The sequence below is a fragment of the Mya arenaria genome, chromosome 1, assembly GCF_026914265.1.
Source record: "Mya arenaria isolate MELC-2E11 chromosome 1, ASM2691426v1".
NCBI lineage: Eukaryota > Metazoa > Mollusca > Bivalvia > Myida > Myidae > Mya > Mya arenaria.
The window spans coordinates 33,148,218-33,168,155 of NC_069122.1; the positions used below are offsets into that span (position 1 = coordinate 33,148,218).

Genomic DNA, 19,938 nt, shown 5'->3' on the forward strand with positions numbered 1-19,938 from the left:
AGCGAATTGAATACGTCGCCTGCTTGGAACGCCAACATTTTGAATTGGAAACGATTCACAATTATTAATTACACGTATAGAGAGAACTGATGTAACTAGATCTATGAGTCTATCGAAACATGTTATGTAATATATATGACGATGGCGAAATTCGCAATCTGGCAGGCTACAAACTTGCGCAATATATAATGCCTATACACATTGTTTGGCGAAGATTTGATAAGAAGAAGTAATGTGCATACAATGTTCAATTGGTTTTTGTTAACAATTAAATGCTTGTAACGGACAATTGAAGGAATTGTGTGATAAAGCTGTGCTAAAACATTATGCATATAAACATTGTAACCAAATTTGGTAAGGAGTGGTTAAGAAATGCACAATTTAGATTGTGGAAAACGTGCATTTGGTGGCGTCTTAACAATTCATGGGCCACAACTTTTGAAGAAAATGTTTCACAAAACCTAATGACTTAATGATATGATACCCCCATTTTACCAAGCTTTGAAGTAAGAGAAAAGACAAAGAATTTGATCTAAATGTTGATAAGTCATGGGCCATAACTCAAGAGTGAATATAGTGATTTGGATGTTTATCAAGCTTGTTCAAGTTAATATGCACTAAAACACTGCAGCACCGTGTAATAAAAAGTGATTAACAATTGTTTAAGTAAAAGAGCAATTAAAGTATTTGGTTAAATTTTGAAACACCAAGGGCCACAACTCTAATAATATATATCACTTTTGATCAATTTAAGTTGAGAAAGTTTTCCATAAATCATGACATTGTAATCATATTTGGAAGATTGGATATCAAATGCTCAAGTAAGAGGGAGAAAAAAGGAATTTGGACAATTGAAGGGCTTTAGCACCAACTGAAAAGTGTTATCTGGCTGCTGATCAAACATATTTGAGAAAGTATGCTCTTATACATTGATACCAATTTAGGTAAGGATTAAAGAACAAGTGCTTAAGTTAAAGAGCTAACATGACAATTGGACGCTGTGGACGACGACAGCGGACATGATCGCTTTACATATAGGGTGCTACGCATGTGATATTAACATAATGTTAAAAAAAACAAACTTAAAATAAGAAAAGTCAAAACAATTTCTGATTATTTAATCGGTAATTCGGCTTTTACAGACAATTACAACATAAATTCATATAACAAAATAAAATAAGAAGAAGATGAATACAGAATAGACAATACTTTATCACAAAAGCTACCATAAACAACCACCGTTACACTTTTGAAAGTTGAAAGCGAAAGGGTGACATAAAAATACAATCAGAATAAAAATCAATAGAATTCCTCCAAATCCATCGAGTTTGATATAATAAGCTCAGTAACAAGTCAGTAACAAAATCATCGCGCAATGGACAAGGAAGTATTTCACTACGTCAATAACATTTTGATTCCATATGTATATAAAAATTAAAACAAATCTAATAACATACATGTAATAAGATTACACATTAGTAATCGCAACAATTTGTTTCATAGACTAATGCTAAAACTCCGTTTCAAGAGCTTGAAAATATCAAAAATAATTGTTTTTAAAATAGGCGTTTCTATTACGTTTTTTTTAAATTCCCACTTTAACCAAGTTTATATTTTAATATATAACAAAGTATATCGACAAGAAATCCGCGGCAGCAACAAAACTACAACTTGCTGCCCCTCGCTGCCTCGCCCCACTGACTCAAACGGAGGTCACTACAACTTGCTGCCCCTTGCTGCCTCTCCCCACTGACTCAAAGGGAGGCCACTCTCACTGAGTTTGGCCAATAGACTGCTGGGCACCCAGTGATAACTGTAGGCTGAAAATAGTGAATGAAAATTTTAGTTTATGGGAAATAGCCCTCGCTGCCCATCGCTGCCTCTCCCCACTGACTCAAAGGGAGATCACTCACAATTAGCTTTTGCCCAATAAACTGCTGGGCACCCAGTGATAGCTGTATGCTGAAAATAGAAAATGAACATGTAAGTATATAAGTAGAATAACAACAAATTGCTGTCCCTCGCTGCATCTTCCCACTGATTCAAAGAGCGATCACTCTCACTGAGTTTGGCCAATAAACTGCTAAACACCAAGTGATCTGAATATACTTATTTTATCATTATTTTACTCCATAATATCTAAATTGCAGAAACAAAACAGTTAAAGTTTAAATAGCTGTTTTGTTGAAGTGAGGTGTGAACCCACGCCGGCAAAGTCAACACAAAACTAAACAAACCGACGACTAAACCACAAAACCCCAGGGACTTCCTTTGACATCTTAACAATACATTGACAACATCACGTGATAATGTCATTCAACAAATTACGCAACAACAAAGATGTACTTAAGTAATTATAAGCTTTGTTACCGCTAAAGAAAAATGTGGCCTTCAAAGACGATATTTGAGCGAATATCAACATTTGCTGAAAGTTTCCAGCTTTTGGTATCTTAGTTTTAACACTTCTTATGATTTGCCACACTTCATTTCGTCATACAAAAAGTCCTTCAAATACTCACGGTATTTCTTGTGGTAGTAACAAACTCTCTCGTATATTTTCTTCAGTCCAACCTGACTAGCAAAGTACATTGGACCACCCATATACCTTGGCCACGCAAACCCATACAGCCTGAAAATTAAAGTAACAAAGTACATTGGTCTACTCATATACCTTGGCCACGCAAACCCATACAGCCTGAAAATGAAAGTAACAAAGTACATTGGTCCAACCATATACCTTTGCCAGGCCGACACATACAGCGTGAATACGAAATAAACAATACAATTGTAGTCGACGTTCGTATGTTTATTTTTTGTCTTTAACCAAATCACATGCATTTTTGTAGAAATCAGTTATTCAAAAAAAAATCGCGAATCTGTATCAGCAAGAGAAAACTGCAGAGGAATATATAAGGCATTAAATTCTACATAATACTTACATCAATAGTTTCAATGCACCTAAGAAATATATGCACAGTACCACAAAATGGCACAAACTTTAAACCCACCATATGACGTCAATTTCCTCGGCCATTCTGCACTTCCCCTCCTCCAATATCTTAAAGCCCTCGTTGATCAGCGCAAACTGCATGCGTTCCATTACCTCCTGTATTCAAAATTGATAAAATGTTTTATTACTTTGCGTCGTATAATTGTCTTATTTTCCTCCTTTAAAGCAAAAAGAAATAGTAGAGATTTTGTGAAACGTTACATATATGTGTACATGAAAGTCTTGACTACGTTTTAATGCTCTATTGATATCTTTCCATTTAAAGTATAAAAACATACGACGATTTTGTAATTACTAGGCCATCAGAATTATACAATGAAAACTACAGTAGTCGTTTTTCCAACTTTTTTTTATTTTTTGTCTTGGAATTAGAATTTTTTTGCTTTAATATTTGCAAACCAATGATGAAAGACTGTTGAGATCGCAGATTTTCATATTTCCATTCCAAACTTAATGTTTAATGGCTTAAACCGTTACTAAAGGTTTAAGGATAATGCTTAAAACATCAAATTTGGAACCGAAATATGAAAATCTGCAATCTGATCTTTTGTCAGCAGTCTTTTATCACTGGTTTGCAGATATTTACGCATAAATTGGCTCGTTCAAAGACAACAAATAAAAAAGTTGTCAAAACGTTCAATCTGTGAGAGTGCAGCTTTAAAAATATATCCATGTTCAGAGGCAGAAGGCAAGGGCCCTAATGACAATGAACGAGAGACACCAACTTATACACACCAAATACAAAAATACAAACACCACAAATAGACAACACACTGAAGTCGATTATGGAAGTGTAATTTTATTAAGTGACACGCGAATTCCTAATACACAACATCATTTTGACATGTTTGAACAAATATACGTCCGGTTTTGTGAGGTAAAATTACGTTGACAAGTAACAAATTTTCTCGATTTTTTGTCCGGTATCCGGAATTCCGAGGTTCCGGTTTTGTAGGGATTATTTTACATTGAACATAGAAGGGGAAAACCGGGACTCTGAAAAAAGTCCGGTATCCCGAGGATTCCGGTTTTGTGGAGATCCGGTTTAGTGAGTTTCCACTGTACTAGTATGTTATGTTATGGAGTATGGGGGGAGGGGGTAATTTTGTACACTATAGTACGTGAACTGTCGTACTACCTTTATGCCAATGTTACGCCTCTGGATACCAAGAGCCCGACAGTGTTCCTCTATTATCTCGGTCACCTCGGGATCCACGTGCGCCACCTTCCCGCTAGGACTATCATACTTGTACCAACCCTTACCTGTATGATAAATAGTCTATTGCAACTAATTTCAATTACATCCGTTGTTAAATATTTCATTTCTATACATAGCATACATTTAGTTATGCACATGACATTTCTATACATAGCATACATTTAGTTATACACATGACATTTCTATACAAAGAATACATTTAGTTATACACATGACATTTCTATACAAAGCATACATTTAGTTATACACATGACATTTCTATACAAAGAATACATTTAGTTATACACATGACATTTCTATACAAAGCATACATTTAGTTATACACATGACATTTCTATACATAGCATACATTTAGTTATACACATGACATTTCTATACATAGCATACATTTAGTTATACACATGGCATTTCTATACATAGCATACATTTAGTTATACACATGACATTTCTATACATAGCATACATTTAGTTATACACATGACATTTCTATACATAGCATACATTTAGTTATACACATGACATTTTACAAACTATTATTACACAACACTTATGAACAAAATCGGGGAATGTAAGGTGATCATTCGCAACCAGATAATACTGCCGAATATGAAAACTAACCATCATGGTTTAATATCGATGGTTACGACCCCTAGCACCGATTTAAGAATGTATGATTTGTTTTATTGAAAAATGATCACATGGTAAACTTCGCTGTTGAGTGGCGGTTCCGTGGTCTAGTGGTTACACACTTGACTGTCTATCAAGGGATCGCAGGTTTGATTCCCTGCCGCACCACTAAAAAATACTAATCGTCTTCCGGGAGGGACGTGAAATGGGGGTCCTTTGTGACAGTGCTTTACAATGGTGCAATTAAAGAAAAGGGTAGCTCTAACCAGGGTTACATTTTGTCTGTGCACTTTGCCACCAAAACACTAAAATGACTAACAATCTTATCGGAGCACTCGCCAAATTGGCTAGACCAGAGAGCTAGTATAAATCAGCTTACACACACACACTTCGATGTTGACTCATGAAAAGTAAACATACCAACTTTCTTGCCAAGGCGACCTTTCTCCACTAGCCTCTCGACGAGAGAGCAGTTGCGCTCGCCCCTGAAGAACCTTGTCTCCGGGGTCAGCTCTACACCTTCTTTCCTGGCCGCCTCTCGTCGAATTCGGTAACCCACGTCCACTCCTGGGAATAGTGTACAGGGGATTTTTCAAAAAGGTGTTTTACATATACCAGGTCGTTTGATGAGGCTTTTTAATAAAAGATCTCATGAGGCTAGACCTTCAAGAGTGTATACAAAAAAAATGTAATCATACTGAATGACTTCCTGGTCAATAGTCAAATTAATTGCCCGTGGTCGGTGAAGGGCCAGTAAATTGCACAGATGTTTGATTAAAATCAACTCCTGCTTATGGTGTCACATGACCTGTAAACGTTTAGTGATATTTAACCTTAATTATTTTTTTTTTAATCGAAGACTTCACGCCTACCAACGATCTAGCATACAAAAACTAACAGTGTGTGTATACTACGTGACATATTACGTCATATATGCTACGTCGGACGGCAATATTTTGCTTAAAATGAAGACTTAAAACAAAGATAACTTTTCTTTTACTTCTTCTTTTTAAATGAAATAAAGGGCAGTCTATGCCGCTTAAAGAACCCCGCCTTCGTTTTATTACCGAAGTTTAATAAGGTGATTAGTTTCATCAAACACTTCGACAAACCTGTTTCCAAAATAATGTTTTGACAGTGCTCCGTCAGACGGCCGTATTGAGAAATGGTTTGTTGAAATGTTTTAAGAAACTAAACTCTTAATCAAACTCTGGAAAAAGACCGATGACGGGGCTCCGTAAGCAGCGTAGACTGCGCTATGTTTCATTTAAAATGGTGAAGAAATAGTAAAGTTATCTTTGTTTCAAGACTTCATTTGAAGCAAATTGTTGCCTTCCGACGTAGCATTTATGACGCAATTAATCACGTGGTATACACACACTGGTTAAACAATGTCAGAAAATCTCGAAATGCCTAAATGTCTAAAAGCACGGACCTATAAACCATGGTTTATAGGTCCGTGCTAAAAGTAAAACAACTTATATCCCAAAACATCGATCCGGTTCACTGCTCAACACAATGTACAGTTAAAAGGGACGGCACTCCTGGCCGAGAGTACATTCCCTTCAAACGACTGTAGAGAACTCGAAAAAGTGTTGTAAGCTAGTAATCTATATGTTGACAATGTCGTTATCCATTTAGTTACGTAGTAACTACATGTATAGAACTGCATGGTAAAACTCTGACAGTAAAATTCTAAACGTTCATCGATTAGTCACTATTTATAGCCTAATAAAGTTCTATTGACCAATGAAATTACCTTAATTAGGATGTTTTTACAAGCAATTGTAGGACAACTTGCATGTATCTTGTTTGTAGAGCTGGTATTTCCTCTAAAAGAACTTGCATAGAAAACACAAAATATTTGACAACTCTTCGAATCCTGTTTCCCAGAATGAAATACACACCTGAGAGGTCTTGGACCTCGTATTTCCCCATGGCCATTCCAAAGTCTTTCAAAGCTCTGTCAATCTCGGCAGGAGTTGAGCCTTCCTCGATACAGAATGTCCCCTAAAGCAAACAGTACACACCTTAGGCCAATATAATTTAATTGCTAGATTTTCGACCATTTTTTAATGCGGATGGGGGTACATTTTATTTTTCATTTTTTCTAAGATGAATGTTTCACCGTTGAATACGTGTGTATTCTCTATCTATTGCATAAGGGGACATATTAAGCATACTAGTATTAGTTTTGTTTTAACTTTAAACATTAACATAGAGGAGCTCGGACCAGTCATGGAAAAAAAATCGTGAGAAATTAGAGCTCTGTTGTTGATACTAATTTATAAATAAGACAGAAAATGCCAATTTTTGCCAATCTTTGAATAACTTAAGGCTTAGATTTACAAAGTCTGTTCAAATGGGTATCTGCTGTTTGTTCGTTAGTTAGTAAGATAACTGGACAGGTTTGTTCCCCAGAAATCCCGGTGCGAGAGGGAATAGGTCCGGAAAAATAACTCACTTTCACCAAAATCTAAAAATATTGCTGCCAACATAAAATCTGTGAACAAATCTTTATAAAAGGAAAGCATCAAATCTTATTCAGAGAAAATTGATAACTGAATTCGCTAAAGGGAGTTGAAATCCACCCTAACTGATCAGTGCTTCAGTATGCCAGCATTTCCTTACCTCCTGGGAGTAGGGACCTGACATGCGATTGGCAACAAATCCAGTACACGAACCAACCAACACCGAAACCTGAAATATGAAAACGATTAAAAAATTAAATCAAGAACCATTTAATATTAAAGACGCAAAACGTTATGTTTGTTTACATGCCTTGTCATTTAAATGTCCAATTGTTAGCATCTGTTAAAATTCAAGGTTCTGCACATAAATATCAGGGGATGGCGGCAAGACTGAAGTGACTATCTGAATTTATAAAGGTGTTATTTTATATAGTGTTGCACGCATCCTCGACATGTTTATAATACTTTGCATGGTGAGTAGGGATGACAATACACAAGGACAGTTAATCCCTATGCCGTGTATTCTCATTCCTAGTTTAAGTCATCATAATTTTGCACATTGAAAACAGCGATTTGATTTTATCTAAGAGCCCATTAAGAGAGTGCCATGGTCACATAATTTATCGCAGTTAAACTACTGGCGTAACTCGAACAATAGTTCAGACAAAGTGATGAGATAGAAAAGATGACGGCAACGCCGACGAGGAGGATTATGTCGACAATGCGGAAGAGAAGGTATTACCACAAGTTGCCCTTTGACAATCAGATAAGATCAATAACGCTTGTTTGTGTGTGTTTTTTTAAGTTGAACACGAGCCAACCCAACAACTATAAAAGTAAGAGTAATGGGCCTTGAGCATAGTTGTATCTGGAAAAATGTGTACCAAGTTTTATTACAATATCTTTTTACACGAAAACGAAGACAATGACAGGGAGACATCACCATACCTAGACATTTTTTCTTCGAAAAAAGATCGAGCTAACATACAGGCCCTACTTCCTGGGTCCTACTGCCCAGGTTCATAACACTAGCAACCGTGTATGTCCCATATATGTTCTCTAGTAGTTTTATGGTGGATGAGGGGGGCAAAGAATATTTCAGACAAAGTGAGGTGACTTTGAGAACAGGGCTGCAGACGAAGATGGTGATAACGACAATGCCAGAACCACGGCATTACCCCGAGCTTTCTTTGAAAATCAAAGGATCTAAAAACAAAAACGCCGCCTAGCGACCGCCATTGCTTGTCCGTGTGTTTTTCAGTAGCACAAGGGCCATCTCAACAATTATAAAATCAGAGTTATGGGCCTTGATAATGATGAGCGTAGTTGTACCTGGCAACATGTGTACCCAGTTTCATATAAATATCTTGAATGGTCTAGCGATTCGGCGTTGATTAAAGTTTTTGCATTACGACAACGGCATGAAGACTACCACAATGCCTAGACATTTTTTCGAAAGCAGAAGGGCTAACATAGACGCCTACTTTCTTGATTCTCTTGCCCAGGTTCATGACAGTAGCAACCGTTTCAGCGGAGGTATGTGTGCCATATATGTTCTCTAGTAGTTTCATGATGTATGAAGGGGCGAAGAAATGTGTCCCCACAACCTTATCTTGTCGCTTTGTAGCAGTGGCAATCTGAAAATAAAATTAGACTTTAGAATAAATGCGGTATGGAATAAATGTTTGATGCTACGCCAGAGAGGCCTTCCTATTAAATACAGTCGAACCCCGTTGGTTCGAGCTCGCTTGGCTGGATTTCCTCGTTGGCTCGAACTGGATGTTAAAAACCGACTTCTTTCTACTGAATGTAAGCATTCCCGCTTGGCTCGAATTTCACGAGGCTCGAGGTATTTTGAGAGTTCGAACCAACGGGGTTCAACTGTAGATATGAAATAAATATGAAAACGGTGTCTACAACATTATACACAGGCAAAACTTCCTTAAAAGAAAAGAGTGCTTAAAATATTACTGAAAATATACAAGTAATTAATATCTTTATTTTACATTCCTGGGATGGGTTGCATGTTTAAAGGGGCTGGGCTGTACTCCGTATGATGAAACAGCGAAAAAAAAATATCGAAAACTGACATAAACTTGGTATCGATGTGTACAATCCATTGAGGCTTACTAACTGAAGTACCACATAGTTTACAATTTTTTTTTTTTTCGCAGTTTTTTTTTTTGGATGGGGGGGGGGGGGTATTTTTCCATTAAAAACTGATGTTTACCTAGTAGAATTCATTTCTCATGCGTGATTGGCTAGTCGATGTTATCACGTGATATTACCAAGTTAGGTATATAGCTGAAATATTTCAACCTTTAAGGGTATGCCTTCGTAACACAGTGGATACAACACTAGATTGCAATTTTGACGACCCCGGTTCGAACCCGGCCTCCGACTCAATTTTTTTTACATTTTGGTAATTTTCTTTACAATTATGATATTAAAGTGTAAAACATTTCATTGAATAATTGTCCTGAGATTCGTTACAGATAAAAACTTTTTTTGGTGCCAATCTGGTGAACAGTCCCTTTAAATGGAATAGCTCCAGTGCCATGTATACAACAACCTTTAAAGCGTAAACCCTGCATACCGAGTCAATGTCCAGGGTAGATGTGTTGGTACACAGGAGGGTCTCTGGCTTGCAAATCTTGTCGAGCTTCTCAAAGATATCCCTCTTCAACTTCAAGTCCTCAAACACTGCTTCAATCACCTGTAATTTATATTCCTTTCATACAGTTAACATGTCAATTTATTACTATTCTATTCTATTTATATCCAAACCTTTTATGCCCCATTCTCTATATTTCAGTTATATTTAAATTTCATCTGGAACCACGTGACTTCAAAGGGGTTCTCACATGGGTCGCCACGGGTCACAGCCTATGTAAACAAACAAGTGACGTTAATTTCTAAATAACTTTTTTTGACAGAAAAATATGCAATATTTCTTAGACTATAGAAGACGGTCAGTTTCTGTCAGAAGGCAAAATATTGTGAAATGAGGCTCAATAAGTCTGACCTACCAGGTCGACAGTCTTCATGTCCTCTAGGAGAACGCTTGGTTTGAGTGTATCCCAGCACTTCATGGCCTGGTCACTGGTCATCTTTCCCAGCTTGACCGTCATCATCAATTGACTCTTCATCAGCTCAAGACCCTTGTCCAGGAACTGAAACACAGGTACACAGAAAATAAATTTATAATTATATGAACATGTTAATCAATAAACAGGGCCGATATTCATAAAACATCTTGAAGCTGCACTCTCACAGATATACCGTTTTGACAACTTTTTTATTTTTTGTCTTTGAAAGAGCAAATTTTTGTGTAAATATCTGCAAACCAATAATATAAGATTGCTGACAAAAAATCAGATCGCAGATTTTCGTATTTCCGTTCGAAACTTAATGTTTTATGGCCTAAACTGTTACTAACGGTTTAAGAAAAATGCATAAAAGATCTATTTTTGGACTGAAATATAAAAATCTGCGATCTAATTTTTTGTCAGCAGTCTTATTTAACAGGTTTCCATGGATTTTCGCAAAAATTGGTTCGTTCCAAAACAAAAATAAAAAAGTTGTCAAAACCTTCAATCTGTGAGAGTGCAGCTTTAAAGTAATTCTTAACTTAAGTAATTTTCTAAAAAAATTAAAAATCAAATTTAAAGAAAAATATAGGTGTTTTTTACATAAAAGCATGTATTTTCAATAAAGGCAATGACAATAAAGGAATTCAGAAATTATCAAGCCATTATCTCATATAAGAAAATGACTTAAGGTTAAGAAATGACCTAAGATGTTTTATTAATTCAGGAAAGAAGTTAAAAACTTACAATGATCTTTTTTTTTGTGGCATTCAGGAATTCTTAGGGGGCAGGAACATTATCACACCTACCTCATAATGTCAGAACACATACTTCAAATAGTGATTGTTAAGTGTCATGCAAAACTCCCTGTTTTGGCTCCCAAGGACACAGGGAATCTCGGAACTAATGAGACACAGGACAACACTCATCTCATGATACCTGGCTGTGTCTATCATGGCAGAGGTATAAACATGCCCATGGTTGGAACACACCGGATTTTGTCCAGTTTACTAAAACACATGCAAGACTCATACCTCCCTGCCTTGGCCTCTAAGTACACAGGGAATCCTGAAAATTATGAGACACAGGGCAATTCCTCATCGATTGATACCTATGTGAGTCTACCGTGCCAGAGGTATACACATACTCATGGTTGGAACACACCGGATAGTGTCCAGTTGACGAAAACACATGCAAGACTCATACCTCCCAGCCTTGGACCCCCTTTACACAGGGAATCCTGAAAACTATGAGACACAGGGCAATACCTCTTCCACTGGTACCTGGTTGAGTCCATCAACCCGAGACACACACACACCCATGATAGTACGCACCAGATGGTGTCTTTTGGAATAATAACCATCTACGACAATAACACTTTGTTTTGCTGCACAAGCCAGAAGTAATTAAAAAATACAGAGCAATACACCCCCCCCACACACACACACCCATGGTGCCTATTACATATGTGGGTAACAAAAGTTCGTGGACTAATACACATGTAAGACAGATACTTCCTTATTTTACTCCACTAGGACACAGGGAATGCCAGAAGTGATGAGGAACAGGGCAATACCCTGCCCATGATGCCTGCACTAATGCACGCTTGCGGTACACACACATCTAATAGTGCTAGTAGACTTATATACATGTAAGACACATACCTCTTTATATGTCTGCATCAATCACGCCTGTGGTACACACACATCGAAAAGTGATTGTAGATTAATACAAATGTACAGACACATACATCCTTATCTGTCTGCACCAATTACGCCTGTGGAACACACACATCCAATAGTAATAGTGTTTGTAGACTAATACACATATACCACACATACCTCTTTATTTTGCTCCACAGGGACACAGGGAATGCCAGAAGTGATGAGACACAGGGCAATACCTCCGCCAATGGTGCCTGCGCCTATCACGCCTGTGGTACACACACATCTAAAAGTGCTAGTAGACTAATACACATGTAAGACACATACCTCCTTATCTGTCTGCACCAATCACGCCTGTGGTACACACACATCAATTTGTTCTACTTGACTTATACACATGTTAGACACATACCTCCTTAATAATGTGTGTTTAAGGCTTATCTGTCTGCACCAATCACGCCTGTTGTACACACACATCCAATAGTGATTGTATAGACTAATACACGTGTAAGACACATACCTCCTTATTTTGCTCCACAAGGACACAGGGAATGCCAGAAGTGATGAGACACAGGGCAATACCCCCACCCATGGTGCCTGCACCAATCACGCCTGCGGTACGCACTGGCATGGGCTTGGTTGTCTTGTAGTTCCCTCCAGATGGTAACTCCCACTGAAAGTCCATTACAAGAACATGGTTAGCATTGATATTTATTATATATATTTATACTTTATATATATATATCTGTCAAAATTAAAAGGGATGGATAATTGTATGTTTCATGCCGGTAGTTTCAATATTTATTGATTGAAAAATCTGAAAAAAACAAAATTGGGATTTCCGAGTGATTTAAAAAATATGTATATATATATATATATATATATATATATATATATATATATATATATACATATATTAAACTTTTGAATTTTGAGTTGATTTTTTGTGAAAAAAGTATACTTTCTGGGAATGTTAAATTAGGCCAAATTTCAGTCGAAAAGAAACACTGTCAGACTATACTTTTCATACTCTAATTACCACTTAGTATATTATAATTTAATAACAATCTCATAGTTACCCTGCTGATTTGTCTCTCAGCAAAGAATGCGTATCGGAGAGCCTTTGACTGGTTGGAAGACCTAAGATCCATGAAGATCTTGTTTTCATTATCAATGGCCTTTTCATACGGCAGACGACAGTTTTCTACGACTGCCTTCACACAGAACTGAAAAGGAATATGCAGGGGATATTATAACAGGATGCTTTTCTGGTGTCCTGTATCACATCAATTTGAAAACAGTTGTCCGTTGAGTATAGACACAAATCTGCAATTTAATACATGCTTAATCATTTCATTAGGGAATGAAGTAGTAGTTTTCTTGACACTAAACTTTAGCTTAATATATGATAAGAACCAGTCTATGCTTAATAAGGGGCTTCGAAGGATATCCCATGAAAGGTTTCCATTAACTTTTCCTATATACCAAGTTATGTCAAGCCTAACTAAAGTTATTCAGTACCAATCATCTTTCTATTTTTAGTAACATTGATCTTGACCTTGATCCTAGGGGCTCCAAATGCAATCCCATGAAATTTCTTCATAAACTCTTCCTTTATATCAAGTTTGGTCAGAATATGTCAACTCTAACTAAAGTTTTTCAATACCATACTTGAGTTTGACACAGCCCTCCCGCCCGCCTGCACATACAGCCATGTACTACATTCTAATAAACAGGTTTTACTTTGGGAAAACCTGGTAAATAAAAGGTTCACACAAAGAAAAAGCGAATGATAAGCAACAAAATCATAATGCTATTCCAAATTGCTAAAATAATTAAGTTTACTACATAATAATATTTTTTTTCTTGCATGATTGTAGCTGTTGAAAAAAATCCTGACATCTTATGTTGATAAAAATATTAAAGGCCCAAGTATGCAGTTTGTGATTTACAACACATGTACTCTCTCAGAACTTACAACTGGTGCCATGAAGCCCCTGTATTTGTTTTTCACTCTGGCCATCTCAGCTGAAAAATATGAGGACATGTATATTTTGTTTTATGCCATTATTGAAATCAGAGGAATGAATTGGACAAGAAATGGAAAACACAACAAAATTATTCAAGATATTAAGGTTGATGATTTTTTCAATATGACATATCGGAATATTAAATATGCACTCTTACTCCCAAAAAGATTTACCGGTACCATAATTTATAATATGGTTTTGATATTCCAAAAAGGATGAATAAATGTCGAATACAATGGTTCTTATGTAGGATACCAAGTTAAATTTGAAAGAAATTAGCATAAAACACGGTTTTTCTTCCTAAAATAACTATAATAGGTCACAGTAATTCTTTAAGCACTCACCAATCATTTAATATTTATGCGCTTTCTGCAATTTATATTTTCCATATTTTCCATAAATGCATTATTTAGTAAGTAGTTAAAGCTTTATCAGTCAATATTTATGTTGGACATACATAATTATTATGTATTTATTGAATTTGAATAAGAATGTCACTTTAACATAAATATGTAAGTGAAATATGATTCTTATACTTATATAAAGACAACATCCACTTAGCAAACAAAGAGAGCGCCACGAAGCCAACGCCAATAGCAACATGTTTACCAAGTTTCATTTCAATAACTTCAAAGGCTTTTGAGAAATGTTAAAAGCATTTCTTCATTTTTTGGGGTTAAAAAGGGCAAAATTGAAAAAACTATCAGATTTATGTGCCTTCATAATTTTATATGATGATATCGATTTTCATTTGAATATCTTTAAAATTTTTGGAGTTATGGCCTTCAAGTTTTTTAGCATGACAACACCATGAAGAAAACGACACTTAAACTACCACAATACATCAACTCTTTATTACCCCCCAAAATGATGAGCTTAAAGACGAAATTTAATATTTTAACATAATTCAAGGTCCTTTTCCACCAAAACATGTTATGGCACTTCAGCAAATTTTACACTGCCGGTATATAAATTCTTGCCAACAGCTAGGTGTGTACCAAACACAAAGGCAGTGGGTTTTGTATTTGTTGCTATGCTTGATGGTTAATGCCACTACTGATGATTTTTGTTAACTTTTTGCATATTTAATCATTCGAGTGAGAAGTGACTAAATAACTATTTAGAAAATGATTTATTATTTTGACCGTAAATTGACTTGGTGACCATAATTATGCGAAGAGTTTGAACTCTGATAGCTTAACCCTACCTTCTGCTATCTGGTCAATGTTTCCAATGTCCACGCTCCTGTTTCGCAGACACACAATGCTCGTGTCAATGTGGGCCTTAGATAAGGCAAACTTGATCCCCTCCTCAAGGATGTTTCCCGACACTATCTGAAAATATAAACCCATGGTCATTTATCAAAAAATGTTGCTTTCGTGTTACTAGATAATCTCTGTCAGAAAATGTTTAAGTATGAATGCATTTATTAACAGAATGTTTAATAGTTTTATATGTAAATGTATCTTTCTAGGTTTAACAGTGACAGGTGACTTATTTTTAAGAATAATGTTGTTTTTTTATTTTTTATTTTGTTTTTTTTTAGTTTGAAGGACATATTGAAAATTAGAATATATGTTCTCATATGTCTAAATGTGTAACCTTTGGTAAATAAAGCTTTTGTTATTATTATTATTTTTATCATTATTATTATTAATTATTATTATTATTACTATTATTATTATTATTAATAATTTCTTATTATAATAGTGAAATATAGCTTGAAATTGATGTCATATTGCCCTACTAATTTAGCTCAAATGTTTTACCGAAATTTGAATAAAATCTTAGTTTTTGCAAGGATATATTCAAAGGAAAAGTATCTGGTTCCATGCACAACCTATGAAACTGTCTCATTAATTATTCATGATTGCAAGATTTTCCTAGCCAAATCTGTAACGGTACACAATGAGACATAGCATAGTAGAGTATCGGCGGAACCTGACGATGTATTAACCATAACATTCTGATATTTCTCTTTCTATTTGGCCGTCCCATCCTACTTTTTTCTTAAGGAATATATAACCATGAATACTATATTTTACTAATATTGTTTTTCTCATTGAAACTTAAAGGCCTAGTTTAATCCTTCTATAAGTGAACCCCCCCCCCCCACACACACACACACCCCAAAAAACACCATGTATTAGTAAACAACCTCTGTGTATTGATCTTGATCTAATTGCCTAATTGTCTTATCAGCTCTCTGATCTGAATATCCTGCTGTGCAGTTTGGGAGGTTTTATAATAGAAATGGACCCTAAATGGCCCTGAGCCAATAAATAAATACACATAAAATAGGCCCCTACTTTGACATCAGTGAAATTAGCAGGAGATGTACAGCAGGGGATTGTCATGCCAAACATTCCTTAAACTAGGCCTTTAAAGGGATTCGCTTTAAGATCAAGTTGAGTCCTTTCCTTGGTATATATGTAATGTATGTAACTTTGTAAAGTTCATGTGAATATCGATTTCATAACTTTTACACCAACATTACACTTCTTTTTGTACACCAAAGCATACTATTCCAGAGTTAACTCAAGTTGATCAACGATTTACAAGCAATATGTTACTGACAGAAGCAAAATGTAACCCCAAACCTTGTTAATGAGGCCCATCTTGGCAGCAGCCCCAGCGCTCACATGTCTACCAGTGACGATGATATCTAGGGCATTCTTCAGGCCAACAGCCCTCGGTAGCCTCACAGTGCCACCTCCTCCAGGGATAAGGCCGATGGCCACCTCTGGCTGGCCTACTCTATGGTAGGAAGTATGAATTGTTCATGTACGTTCAAGGATAAACACAGGCCTTAGAGTTAGAGGAAAGAGTTTTCTAATCGGGATTGATAAAAAGGGTCAAGCTTCTATTGTGAAAAGAAAATTTCAGAAGAAAACACACCTATAAATAGCCATGACTATGTTAAGTGAAAAAGTGATAAAAAAATTTATTGCATTTAACTTTAATCAAGTGTTAATAAACATTCAAAATAGTCTTGTACAATGTTATATGGTCTAAGTGACATAATATTATATTGAGGGAGGGTTGATGTCACTTTTTTAATCTGATTGGCTCCACTCCCCCGGTCAACAGAAATAATTGAATATCTTTACAGCATGATGCAAACAAAAAAAACATCTGTGCCTCAAAACCTGTACCGTCTGCTGAGAAAATACATGTATGTAATGTTGCATTCTGATAAAGCTAACTTGACTTCAATTATTAAAGCCTTATTTTCCCTCTCCAACAATGCAGCTGCAACATATAACTAGGTATTGCTGTCTGATATTCCAGCTTTAAGAATCGAATAAGTCCTTAGCGAGGGTGGGTTGATATGTCCAAATTATCATATATAGCAGTTCAACAGTTCTGAAAACAAACACAATGTTCCTCAATATCTCTTACCAAAAAACTTCAATATGATATTCAATACCTGGCTGAGCTAGTGGCTATCCTGTAGTGACAAAACATAGCCACTTCTAGCCCTCCTCCAAGAGCCACCCCCTCTATCGCCGCGACAACCGGCTTTCGCATATTGTCCATGTAGGTACCAATATCCGTGATCCATGCCCCTGAAAGAAATGAGATTTTTATTTAAAAAAACAAATGTTCTTTTAAAAGGATCATATGTGACCCCCAATGGCAAATATCAGAAACATGTCCAGCATGGCCCTGTTGCTTACCTCAAAGCATCATTACTCTTGGAATATTTGTTTTGAATGTTTAATGAATATTGCAATGGATAGAAAATTATGGATGCTAGAGTGTTGTAAAAAAATTTTTTTAACAGTTTTAGGATAATTAATCAACAAATAATCCCTATTCTCGGCAGATTTTTTTCTGTAAAATAGCAAACAAATAAACACTGATTATGTTAATAATTAATTCTGTCCTTTTGCCACTGAACTCCATAATTACATTTTCAATGACAATGTCCATGTCTGTAACAGCATATGTATTGTCAAGAACAAATACAGTAACTTTGGCTGAATTGTTTTATTTTTTGTCAGTATCATGTGGATTCAGCCGTGTACTTGTGCATAGGCAGCTACGCGCCTAATAACCTAGTTTTTAAAAGCATATATATGCACCAGCATCAAGTTTGATTTTTAAGATTTTATGGAAAAACATCAACATTCTAAGTTCTAACCAAGTTTCATTGATTTTAGACCAAAACTGTTGCCTCTCAATGGTTTATCTTGATTTGACTTTATGTAGTTAACAATTGACCCCACATGACCTTAATCATATGGAGACAAACATTCTTTCTAAGTTTCATTGATTTTGGACCTAAATTGTGCCTTCTAGAGTTTTAACAAACCAATTGTGGACAACAGACATATAGACAATGGCCATCCAATGACCCTCTAAGCATGAGAGTGTGAAACTTCTCACTGTAAATGTCAGATAGCCAATCAGTTATACTATGACTTCACTTCAAATAATATTTCTATAACAGGAACTGATGAAAGTCATTGTTTTATTTCCAATCCAAGTTCAATAAATCACAGGCATTTGGCTCATTTTTTGGTCTAAAATGTTGAGTTATCTTATTTTTGGTCGAATATAACATATACCAGTATATACAAATGTGCTGATGGTAAAAATATAACAATAAAAACATTTGCATAGTACATTTTACATGATTAGTTTCAAAATATTCTAGGGTCAACTACATGTACATAAAAAAGTTAAAACCTTTATTGCCACCATCAAACTCCTTGATATCGGCCCCAGCACAGAAGTTCCGACCTTTTCCGACCAAAACCACGCCTTTTACTGCGGGGTCCCTGTTAGCCTTCTGCACATTTTCATAAATGGCAGTTCGCACTTTGCTCCTGCAAAAAGTATTTAAAAAAGTTTAGATGTAAAACTATGATGCATTGCAATTGATAGATAAATTAATGAAAAGTACATACCTCTTTATCAATGTCAAAGCTCCCTTTTATTTCCAGGGTTTTAAAAATATAAGTAGTTATTGTTAAGCTTCTACTTCTTCTTCTAATAGTAGTTCTTACTCTTAGTAGTTCTTAGAAGCTCTTTCTCTTAAATAGTAGTTCTTAGTGGCTCTTACTCCTACATTTACATGTACATGTAGGAGTCCTTAGTAGCTCAAAGCAGTTTTTAGGAGACTCAAAGTTAGTTCTGGCTTCTTTAGGAGATTCAAACTTCCATAACTTTAATGTTGATATTTATTTCTTTGATGTTTACTAACACGTCCCAAAAGGTAATATATAACGTGTTCGCTGAAGTTCTTTAGCTAACTCATATTGTATGTCAAACATTTCTTATACAAACCATGAAGTGTTCCTTATTTTGATTATTCCTCCCTATAAGTATACATTCCCCTCACAAAAGTACACAATCATCATAATTATATATACTGTACTAATGAACGAAGTTGATCTTACCCTAGAGAATTTACTGGAGGGTTATTCAGCTGAATTACAGCCACAGAGTTCTGTACGAAGTAATCAGCCATAGTTGTGCATCCAATCTCCTAACTACTTCTTCATCTGATCTTATATAGAACCGACAAAACTAATGGGTCAAAATCTAGTATGGTGTTAATCTCATGAGTATCAGGTTCAAAATTTGGGATGTCAAAGAAAGAGTTCCACTTAATCACACCTAAATGCTAGATGATTCCGATGTGACTTATATATTTACAATATTGAAATAGTTAGAAATGTTATATTTTCAATAGAGCGCCTTTCTGGCACAAGACGAAACCGAGATTCAGCTGTACGATTGAAAGCTTGAACAGTTAATGTCTTGCCGTATTTCTTTTGTTTACATTTTACTTTCACTTTTACTTTCGTTTCGCACAT

The 19,938-nt window shown here is 35.7% G+C and overlaps 1 protein-coding gene across 1 annotated transcript; it reads right to left on the bottom strand.

Annotated features, from left to right (window-relative positions):
* Window positions 1–1,103: 1,103 nt before the first annotated feature.
* Window positions 1,104–19,893, bottom strand: LOC128244732 (peroxisomal bifunctional enzyme-like). Its single transcript, XM_052962822.1, has 18 exons — window positions 19,519–19,893; window positions 18,806–18,945; window positions 17,541–17,679; window positions 16,711–16,867; window positions 15,318–15,444; window positions 14,059–14,108; window positions 13,160–13,306; window positions 12,601–12,753; window positions 10,357–10,500; window positions 9,924–10,043; window positions 8,812–8,964; window positions 7,488–7,556; window positions 6,764–6,866; window positions 5,277–5,423; window positions 4,149–4,273; window positions 3,009–3,106; window positions 2,520–2,629; window positions 1,104–1,820 (listed from the first exon to the last, which is right to left on the bottom strand). The coding sequence occupies exons 1-18, from the start codon at window positions 19,587–19,589 to the stop codon at window positions 1,717–1,719; spliced, it is 2,157 nt and encodes a 718-aa protein (XP_052818782.1). The 5' UTR covers window positions 19,590–19,893; the 3' UTR covers window positions 1,104–1,716.
* Between the last annotated feature and the right edge of the window lie 45 nt (window positions 19,894–19,938).

Coding starts and splice junctions, on each gene's coding strand:
- LOC128244732 (XM_052962822.1), bottom strand. CDS start 19,589: ATGGCTGATTACTTCGTACAGAACTCTGTGGCTGTAATTCAGCTGAAT. Junction 16,868..17,540: donor ATAGCCACTAGCTCAGCCAG/GTATTGAATATC, acceptor TTCCTACCATAG/AGTAGGCCAGCCAGAGGTGG. Junction 6,867..7,487: donor CAGGTCCCTACTCCCAGGAG/GTAAGGAAATGC, acceptor TGTTTGCTTTAG/GGGACATTCTGTATCGAGGA.